At 34.3% G+C, this 11,176-nt stretch overlaps 2 protein-coding genes across 2 annotated transcripts in view; one reads left to right on the top strand and one right to left on the bottom strand.

Moving 5' to 3' along the window:
• LOC140745602 (dystrophin, isoforms A/C/F/G/H) overlaps positions 1 to 11,176 on the top strand; it is a 630,858-nt gene that overhangs the window by 335,572 nt on the left and 284,110 nt on the right. The window lies entirely within an intron of this gene.
• On the bottom strand, positions 274 to 9,546 carry LOC140745366 (uncharacterized). Its single transcript, XM_073077167.1, has 8 exons — positions 9,510 to 9,546; positions 7,553 to 7,730; positions 6,266 to 6,346; positions 5,788 to 5,945; positions 2,105 to 2,236; positions 1,500 to 1,608; positions 908 to 1,065; positions 274 to 440 (listed from the first exon to the last, which is right to left on the bottom strand). Exons 1-8 carry the CDS (start codon positions 9,544 to 9,546, stop codon positions 274 to 276), a joined length of 1,020 nt encoding a protein of 339 aa, XP_072933268.1.

The following is an 11,176-nucleotide window of genomic DNA, read 5'->3' on the forward strand; positions in this document are numbered from 1 at the left end:
TCCAAATACAGAAAATAAATCTAAATTTTCAATTTAGCTGCCTAAATAATCGGGGTTTCGACCCGGAACTCTCTGCGCATACTGATACATTCAAAGGTAACATTGATTGTCAAAACCCAATAATGGATTAAATAATAGATCTCTAAGACAATTTACATTTTAAAATATAACTACATATGTATTCGGGAGATACAAAGTAGGATTAGAAAAAAAAACATGCTACTTTTATTAAAATTTCTTTTAAAAGTAAGTACATTGAACAAGTCCTGTGTATCATCCATAAAACTCGCTGGAAATGTGCGCGGAAGAAGAATCGGTCTCGGATAGTTTGCTGCTGGAATCTTGGCTGTCCTTCCCGTAGTCGTAGAAGAAGTGGAGCCCACGGGCCAGGTCCTTGCCAGTGTCGTTCTGGCAGCGATGATCGTGGATCTTTACAAACACTAAAAATATACTTTAATAAATGTTTCTTTAAATGTGCAATTTGGCACTTACCGCACACTCCAAAACTCCACAAACGTTGAACTTCATTTGTTTGGTCAAATTTAGTACATAAGCATTATTTCCAAACATTATTTCCACACATTTATTTGTGACGGTTTGTTGTAGTTTGGCAAGCGTGCGAATATGGCATAAGACTCCAAAAGCCGCTTCAAAAAATTGGGGATAAAGAATTCGTGAGTGCATATAAATTTAGAGAGTAATCCATCCTCTTAATTCCAAGATAATTGAGATCATAAGAAGCATAAACAGATAATACCTAGATAAAAATAGAAATATCGTAGGCTCCGACATTTCAATGTTGTACTTATTAAAATCATGTCAAAATTAACGAGATTTTAATACCATTTAGAGAAATTTTGGGGGCGAATAATAAAAAAAAAATAGGAGTTCTGGTAAAGTGACTTACTAGTTCCATCCTGACAGTTCCTGTAATGCATCATGCACTCGCTCTTGAAGGAGCGCCTCGCGCGCTGGTAGCCACCGCAGACCCACTTGATGCTTCTGTCCCTCCATTTCTTCATCATGTCCTCGGGGCATGGATGGCATTTACGGTGCCATTTTCTCCTGGATTTATATTTCAATTTGAATTGAATGGTAAAGCATAATTGCATAATATTTGTCTCATCGTACAAACTTATCACACCACAGGATTGGGGCGTTAATGGCTATCTTAAATAAGAGTAGCGTTGATGCACTCATGGTTGAAAGTAAAAATTACGAGTAGTTCTCAGTGCAGCCGCCAATGTAGTATGCTATTGGGTCACTATTTTTGTACCACTTCCTTATAGTATTATATCAGTTTACAATGATGTATTCTTATTGAAAATCTTTGCCATCAATTGGTCTGGACACTTCAACTATTTGCAACTAATAAAGATTATCCTATTGCCATAGGAATACCCAGTCAGTCAGCTAATGGAAGAAAGATAGAATATTTGCAGAACTGTCTCCAATGATAAATATGAGAGCATTATAAAGTAAATAATGTATAGTTCTACCATCCTTTCCTCTCCTCTGTGGACTTGGGCTTGTATCGGTTACGATCTGTTTCTGATGATGACGATGATGATACTGTCAGTCCTAAACTCTCTGCTGAATCATCTGATTCTGTAAAACCATAATCATGTTAGTCTTAAATTATTTGTTACAAATCTATAACAAAAGATAAGGAGTTAAAACTAACTAATTATTTATTGTTGAGTTATAACCTAAACTGAAAGAAGTGGTGGAATAGTTTCTTTTGCACTACCTTTAAACATCATGTGCTCTGTTATCTAAATGTTATTCTTTTTTTATAATAGAGTAGCAGACGAGCACGCCCTCCACCTGATGGTAAGTGGCTACTGCCACTCATGGACATGTGTAATCAACCCCAGATGGGATCAAATCTACCTGAGGTCGGCCATACATGTGCCGCTAGCTCTGAGGACTAAGCTGGAACGTCTCGGAAAAGTATGTCTACCACATCCTTCAAACCAGAACACTGTTATGAGGCAGAAATATGTGTGACGGTGGTGCCGCTATTCTACCACCGTCTATGTTTAATTTATAAGTTCCGAAAAATAATAAAATAGTAAATTTTAGTGGAATTATATTAACAAACCACTTCTCGGATCCCCCGATGACGACGATGTAGACCTTGATATCTTATGGGACCTCCTAGTCTCTTTTAACTTCAAACTGTTGTTCACATCGTGTATTGTTTTGTTGTCTATCAACGGTGCCACTAATTCTGCTGTTTATTTAACATTATACAATATGAATATTAATTATGTTATTGAAAGCGCATTGATTGGTACGATATTGACAAAACAGTACTTATACAAAAAGAAATATATACTATAGACTATTCTCTGAAACGTTTCACATTTCGACTGGAACAATTTTTGCACCCGATAATGGGGACCGGGTAGACCGTTGTGGGTAAAGATCCACAATTGACAAAGACTTGGAGCATTCAAATCAAATCAAATCAAATCAAAATCAAAATTTTCAAGTGTCATTTAGTTGTTTCTGTTTAATTTTTGTAATGGCATATAAATATTATTGTAAATAACTTACCAACAGCTAGTAATACAATGATTTTGAACCAACGACACATTCGCAGGTTTACCATGACCAATGTTATCGGCAGTTGCTATCAATTTAATTTTATTCCTTTAAAACCTCTATGAAAAATCGTAAATCCATTCAGCGTAAACGTTTATTGCCTTTCAATATTACGGTTTTGCGAAACGGCCCGCTTTCGAACGGTCTTCAGTTATTTCAGATCGTGACTCCAGATTCACTTCTGTAGGGATGTGTTATATTGACGACGATATACCATAGGCGATGGAACATATTGTATCATCATAGTATAATGATCTTACACTTGACCTATGTGTCAGTTATTTTTAAATAGGGCAATTGTGACTTATTTGTCGATGACAGCTTATTAAGAATCAAATATACGGTCAAAGTTCTTTGTCCACTCATGAAAATTATGTGTTATATTATATTATACATATAATGACAGTTTACATAAAAATTGCATTAGACGAACTATAAATTGAGTTGAGTTTTGATTGTTATTAGACATAGTCGTTTTGCACATATTACACATCCATTTCTAAGTTATGAAAGAAATTTCACATTTAACTACATTTCTTAGTCACGAATCATAGTATATAGTTTAACAACTGATAGTGGAACAAGTTAGTAATTTCTGAGGACTGGATTTTATGTTTGACTTAACTGGCTTTCCATTCCTGGTTGCCTAATGGCATTGAAAGATTCGTTCGCTTTATCTGGAAGCGGTTTTGAGGAACTGTTTCGGTTGGATGGTTTTCTAATACGGTTTTTAAGATATTGCTATCGGTTTAAGTTATATTCTTATTCTGGTTCGTTTGTTCTGTAAAATGGTTGTAGGTATTGGAATCATCTTATAGTTTTTCATGGAAAACCGTATCAAGATTCCAATATCTACAATCATTTTACATATACCAGTTAATCATATACCATGATATATAAGTAGTAATTTCATGACAGTCATTTCAGTGATCAATATCATCTCATTTAGTTTAATTATAAATCAGTCATTCAGATTAATATGTCATTTATTCTGAATTTATTCATATAGAACTGTTTTTGAATATCAGCCATCTACTACAGTTTCACCAACGATTTTGTATTAACAATTACTTTTAAATTTATTTTTTCATTTTAAACTATCATCATAACGTTTGTTTATTCTCTCATGTATTGTTTTTATTTACAGTACAATTTTTACTAGTTTTCGACCTCATATTTCCAATTTCTTTTAGGAGAAACATCAGAGCTAAGTATATTAACAATTATAATGAGGATGGGTAAGAACATTAATTATAGATTAATTATGTGTAATGTAAGAGTGAACATAAAAGATTGGGTCACCGAATCTAGCTAGTGATCAATTGTGGGAAACAGCGTACGAATAATAAATGAGAGTGAGATCGATCGTGGCTGTAACGAATGGACCTCATGTTGGAACGTGGGGCATTTCTGTATTTATTAATCGCTGTTTGGATTGCGGTAGAACTTGGTATAGAACGTTTGACTCTGTCACCGGTATTTCAATTTCCATCGCATAACGTTCACATTTATGAATAAGAAGCAATAAAATTGAGAATATGAGTAGACCAGTCGAAGCTCAACTCGAGTACAAGGATAGGTGTTTTCTGGTGCTTATACAAATCTGTACCCCATCCTAAATAGGATTGGCTTCAAATTCTGCATGAGACACTCCCTAAAATGCTTTGTTACCTTAAGAGTAAATAAAAATAAAAGTAGTTACGTATTTACTTCCATTTTTAATTGTAGAAGCCATTTAAAAATAAATCTTATTAACATTTTTTCGTTCAAAATATTATTTACAAAAATTGTTTAATTAGTACTAATGTAACTAAAGGTTATATTTTATAGGAAACGCGGTAGGAATAATAATGTTCGTGTAAGATCAATGGGAGGGTGTGATAGGGATGCTGTGCTGAATGTATAGTGAGGATTACCGCATTTGCTTTATTAATTGCGAACATTAATTATCAATATGGCGGGTTTGTGGTGCCCATGTGGTTGGACCGTCTGTGTGCCCCAGAGGATTACTGTGAGATTTCAACGAAACAGCTTTTATGACTTATACTGATATTAAAATATCTGATATTTCAGTCTAACTTGATATTACTTGACAACAGTTATACTATTTGTATCGCTCTAAGAAAGAGTAGAATTAATGTTATTTAATAATCCGCTTTTTAATCTTTTTAATTAAGTCTGCTATTTATAAGCATTAAATAATCTTAATAATCTGTTTGGGTAAGGTACTTTAACCTAAACCAGTTAGATGGCACTTTCATTTCAAAAGTAATTTTCATTTAAATACGTAATAAAGGAACATATTTACATCGAAAATATATACGGTAACGCATAGGGGTACGGTGTTAAAAATAAAAAAAAATCCGTATGAGGAAGTTATTTAGTATTTTAAAATGTAATATTTTCTTTCCATTACACCTTGTATATGTAGAACCAGTGCCTTCCGTGATAAGTGTCATTCTTGCAACGGTGGTCGTATAATTTCACAAACACTGAAACATGAAATAATTATCCTGCAGCATTTGACATTAACACAAAAGAACAACGAAAGAAAGTTGAACAAAACAAAAGAACTTTGAACATTCTTTTATTTGAATTTTTGAATAGATATAGAAAGAAGTTCTTCTTACTCCTTTCTATTTGAAGAGTATTAAATAATTTAAAGTGGCCGTCAATAGCTACAAAGAGAACAAGCGGTGTCGGTAATTGTATCAAAGCTTTGAAATATGAAGCCGGAGTAATTTATAATTACATCAGTATCCCTTTGCCTTTGCACTTTAATGTTTTAATTAATTTAAGGAACTGATGCTTTTGCGCTGTTCCAGTTGCTCACTTCATTCTTCCCTTTTGATTTTCTTTGATCTGTTTTATTTAACGCGCTTATGTGTATACTGCGTAGAAGATTATTCATTATTATTTACGCAAGAACGTGTTTAGATACCTAGAGCAATACCTACTTTATAGTACGTTTATATAGCTTGTACAGACAAGAAATCTGATAAATTGTGTTCAAGAGTTTATAAAATTGACTATAATTGATCACCGATTCCTGTAAGAAAATCCATTCATGACTCTACGTTGAATTTGAATATGGTCACTGCTGTCTCTAAAGATAACTAGATCAGACCAGGCAAAAAATTATCTGAAGCATTTATAAATACTATTTTTTTTACTAACTGGTCCCATCCTGGCAGTTCCGGTACCGCATCATGCACTCGCTTTTGAAGGAACGCCTGGCGCGCTGGTAGCCGCCGCAGATCCACTTGATGCCGAAGTTCTTGTACTGCTTCATCATGTCGTGGGGGCAGGGGGTACAGACACGGTATGTTTGGGTGCTGGGGGATTACATGTGTTTCATAATTTAGAAATAGTAAAAAAATATGTAGCCCACCTGATAGAAAGTAGCTACTGTGGCAGTAGCTACTTTCTGCGGACATACTTAATGTAGCGCTTAACACTACACTAACTGTTAAAAGGCAGAAATAATTGTGGCAGTGGTCCTGCTCAATCAAAATACGACAGATCCTATCTTTAATATTAAGTAACATGAGTTTTGAAGTTCAGTTGAGGTCATATTAATAATTGAATTACTGTGAAACATCTGTAATTTTTATGAAAAGCTTATGATAATTTTGACATAGTTGAGGTAACTTACGCTCTTCTTCTCTCCTTGGTTTCAACTGAAGACGCTTCTGAAGATTCACTTGAACTTATGTATGAACCTGACGTAATTGAACTGAAAAAAGGAAATATTGTTAACATACAAATAAATATTTTGAGTTGATGTTTAATTTAAAAATAGTCCTTGTATATATATTGGTTAATGTTCCTGAACACCCAAACGGTTATGTTGGAAAAGATCTTTTTGTTATCGACTGAAGGTTAGAAAAATATAGAACATAACCAAAAATCTAAAAGATGCGACTAAAATAAAAGTATTGTTTGCTCTAGTGGCTGAAAATAAGGTTCATTAAATTATAAATGTCAGGTTCAAAATTTATAACACGAATATTGTTCCTGTAATATATTTTCTAAAACTCGCTGCTATATGGTGCCCCGTTGTGATTTAAAATAATAATATATATCTATATTCTTAAATACAAATTGTAACTATGTGTTTCCCTCGGAACCACTGACTTAAATATGAGGCAAACTTCTTAATCCTGAGGATTAGCAATGCATCAGCTTCAGGTAGAGTCACTGACCTTTATGGCTACAGATGTCCATGGTCGAGATTGACCACATATCCTCAAGTAAACTGCATGCTCGTTTGCTATAATCTTAGAAAAAAACCCTAACGTCCAAAAAGCATCCAATCCATCCATCCAAAAGATATAACATCAAAATTGCTTTTGCAATTCTCTCGATTTTACTTCATTTCAGAAACGCGGTCACTATTTGTGTAGCAATAATTTATTTTATCTTCCTGTTTTAAAGTTCAGGTTATTTAAGTATTTCCAGGCTCAGGTAAGCCCATTTTGCGCGCCAGTTTACTTAAGATGTCACTAGCAATGACATCGTATTTTCTAGAGTCGACTCTCATTTCTCAGGATATTTATGACCGACTTGTAGCTACAACATAAATACTTTCCGTTCAGATACGCTAGCCTGAAGAAAATGGATCGAAGATGAAGTTTTCCCATGCTTTATTATTATTTAGTGGCAAAAGAGCAACAATGAATTACATTTTAACTTTGAAATATTGGACCACTCAGGAGAACTGTGATGTTCGCCTCAAGTAAGCCTGGATCCATACTCTTCCGTTAAAATGCAGGAACAGCTTCACACAAGAAAACGTTTTGACGGTAGTACATTTACGGCTGAACTGTTCTGGTTCTACCATCAGCTCATACCAACCTCGTCTTAAATCTTTCTTTTATCCTTATTCTTCCTGTCCTTTCATATTTAAAGAGAATACTATCTTAAGCCATTTTACACTCACCTGGACGTCTCAGATATTTTACTCATCAGATCGCTCCCAGTTTCAGCAGAAGTACTCGTGGTGTAGTCATACCATTCGGGACCTCTGTGGTGAGCGTCTCCAAAGCCAGCCAGATTCTTGATGTCATCTAAATAAGATAGTTCGAAAGGAGTCACCCCTTCCTCGTAGCAATAGAATTCTGGAAGCAAATCTCAATATATTATTTTTGGAAAGTTGAATTGCTTGCGCATCACTTTTAAAGTATCTCTAATACTTATCTTACTCTATGGTTTAGTATTTTTTTTTATATTATAGAAGTAGCAAGCATGCAGTGAACCAGACTGAATAAGGCTACTGCTATCTATGAATATCGGTCAGTGCAGGACACAACAATGCGTGATACTGCTGTTATTAGGCAGAAATATTTTGCTCAGCAGTGGTATGATAGGGATTCAATGTATTTATGAAACCTTAACCAAAAACCCAAAGTACAAACACTGAATATAACCTTGTCACATTTACCAATATATATTCCAAAATACATTCCTACCAAAAACAAAATATCTCTTATTGGAATGATTGCTTTAACTTGACCCAACCAAGATTTAGTTATCGAAGGCCGAGCTGAGTTGGTCCAGATATCCGGGAATAAATCTGAGGGCATTTCCATTGAATTTAATATCTGAATTCCTTTGAACGCTCGACCGGATGTACGTCAGCATGGCTGCATATATTGAACACTGGCGTATATTAAAAGTGCTTGCCTAGATATTCTAGTAATCTCACATAAGTTAAATCCATGAGGATTGTAGCCGTCATACTGATTTACGGTTCTGAACAGAGGAATGAAGAAGTGCAATAAAGAGTAAAATATTCTTTGGATTTGCTTTGAATGGTAGATATTGTAAGACTTGTTCGTGGTTGAAGTTCACGTATCTCTTTACTTATCTGGTATATCATAAACAATATGTTACACTAATTTTGGTTTACAAATAACATGATCTGAATACTACTGATATAAATTCTAGGTATTACGTGATTGAAAAGTAAGGATGATTAAGGATTGAAGGATTATATTTTATATGCGAGCTACTCGTATATCTTTAATCTAAAGCCAAAATGCATTAAAATATGTCTCTAGGATTAAAAGAGTCATCAGATAAGGAAAACACTTTTATTAAAACAGAAACATAAATTCAAACGTGCTTTATAGAAAAACACGTACAGTAAATTTACATAACTTACAACTTTGTAGCATCAAATATAAAGGGATACAGAAAATTCAATTTCCTTGGTAACTCTGAAATTCATCTTAAATCGTCTACTGCAGCCACATTAACAGATCGCACAGAACGAGACACTTCCCACATACATTTGCATTTAAATTCGAGTTCAACCAAGAATGTCAGAATATGCACATAAAATTTAGTTACTTCAACGTTATATCACCGCTCGAAATTATTAAAATCCTATCTCGGAACCACAGCAAATGAATGAACGAAGGAAGAGCAATTAGATATACGAGCGGAAAAAGTTAGTCGTAATGTCAGAATTAATGTTGTGTTCAATTTAAAAAAGCAGCTTCGTTCTTTTATTAAAACGAATAGGATAATTCATAACTACTGATTAAAAATAAACTGTGTTTTGAGTTGTACTTGGGCATCTTTAGACAAGATTATTTCTATACTCTTATTTAAAGAGCAATAGACTTTTGCCAATATTCATAAGTTTTCGACTTACGACGAGATTTTGTCTCAGGCCTTTTTGATATATAACATCAACAAGTACATAATATTCCAAAAACTATATAAAAAGCCCTTAGCTTTAAACGTAACCCATTACTTCATATTAAAGTTTGGGAAGATCGCATCGAAAACAAACATAGTATTCCAACCCACATCCTTATGCTTCTAGATAAATTCATGATTTAGATTACCTATTTTCTTCTAAATTTATTAAGAGTTCGCAGTTAACTCACCACTAATTAAGAGCATGGTTATAATCCAGGCCGCCATTATTATCCGCCTCCCTTTCAGCACTAAATAAAGATTTTCTTTCATTTCTTCTTTCTATTACAGTCACATCTTTCCCTTCTCGTTGGGAAATATGAATGGAATATAAAACGTGCAGTTACAGTTTAATGGTTCGCTAGCCTCATGCTAACAGTTTCGTCGGCATTTGTAATTGGAAAATTTTATTTGGTTAGTTCTCTTCTATTTGTTTCATCATTATTATGTGTATCGTCTTTTATAATAGCTATGTTAGTAGCTTTTCAAGTTGTTTTCTAAGAATACAAGAGCATTGTAAAGAGACAAAGGAACTGGGACTAAAATTCTTGTTATTTACTATCATATGAAAAAATCCCTGTCTTACTTGTTCAGCCTTGATTGACTCGAAATTATAGTACCTAATAAGTGTTACAACGCTATGGAATTATATTTTATTTCCTTTTTTCCTTCAGTCCTTACGATCAAAACATTTTGCCCTATTATGAGAATAACTATAACAATTAACTATGTCAGATACAATTTTGTGTAAGCTAACATATCAAGAATATGAAGAGAGAATGAATATAGTTGAAATAATAACTTGAAATACTAAATATAAAACAAACTTTTAGATAGCCAGCATTATTACAATTCTATAAAGGTGCACTTTCCGATTTTGATATCGAAAACTGAAACACGTGTGCGAATTGAAAATATCTAAAGGCTTCCTTTCAACAAACTCAGTTACAATACGATTTTGCAATAACACAGATTGTGTTTAAAAATCGTTTTGCGGCGCAGTTTCTCGTGTTATTACTGAAATTGATGTTGGTTTTGAAATAACTACGCTGAACGAATTTATGTTTTCAATTTCGGTCGCTACGAAATGTTTGTTGCTCATGATCGTTTGTTTCGTGCCTTAAATTGTAAGTTCCGCTGCTATAATATAAGAGACTCGGCAGTGGAGAAGAAGGTGGTAGAACCCTTTGTGGTTCGACTCCGGCGGCACCACTGCCACACCTATTTCTGCCTATTAACTGCAGTGTTAGGCGCTGCTGTGTTTCGTTTTGAAGGGTGTGGTAAGGGTAGCGGCGCATCTGTGGCCGACCTCAGGTAGGAATGTGTAATCCTATCTGGGGTTGATTACAGATGTCCATGGGCGGCAGTAGCCACTTACCATCAGATGGACTGCATGCTCGTCTATTACTCCGATATTATAAAAAATTGAACATTAGGCTTGGTGATAGCTGCAATGGATACTGAAGGAATTACTGTGGTAGAACCTTGAGTGGACTTTGGTAGGACTCCGAAGAAACCACCGCGATACTATTTTCTGTTATTGACACTGCTGGTTTGAAAATTACAATCTAGAGGCCTACTGGAATTTATGATGTTGGTGTCGTTGATACAACACATTTATATAATGATATAAAGTCAAGTACATGAACATCCAGACCAAGTAAAGAAAAAAATCGTGACTGTCGGTTGCCACATGTCTGACCGCTAAGGTGACCGTTCTACCACGCTAGTCGTTAAAGGCTTAACATAAGGCTTTATGATCGTAAGCTATACTCAACGTTTTAAAATATATAAATCAAACAGATTTTACTTCACATGATGTTCCTTTTATGGTGTATAAAAATATTTTTCTCATTTT

Source organism: Epargyreus clarus, unplaced genomic scaffold, assembly GCF_041222505.1.
Source record: "Epargyreus clarus isolate Ecla_fem2 unplaced genomic scaffold, WU_Ecla_fem_2.2 ptg000010l, whole genome shotgun sequence".
Classification (NCBI taxonomy): domain Eukaryota; kingdom Metazoa; phylum Arthropoda; class Insecta; order Lepidoptera; family Hesperiidae; genus Epargyreus; species Epargyreus clarus.

Coding starts and splice junctions, on each gene's coding strand:
- LOC140745366 (XM_073077167.1), bottom strand. CDS start 9,546: ATGGCGGCCTGGATTATAACCATGCTCTTAATTAGTG. Junction 7,731..9,509: donor AACCATGCTCTTAATTAGTG/GTGAGTTAACTG, acceptor ATTTGCTTCCAG/AATTCTATTGCTACGAGGAA. Junction 1,609..2,104: donor ATCGGGGGATCCGAGAAGTG/GTTTGTTAATAT, acceptor ATGGTTTTACAG/AATCAGATGATTCAGCAGAG.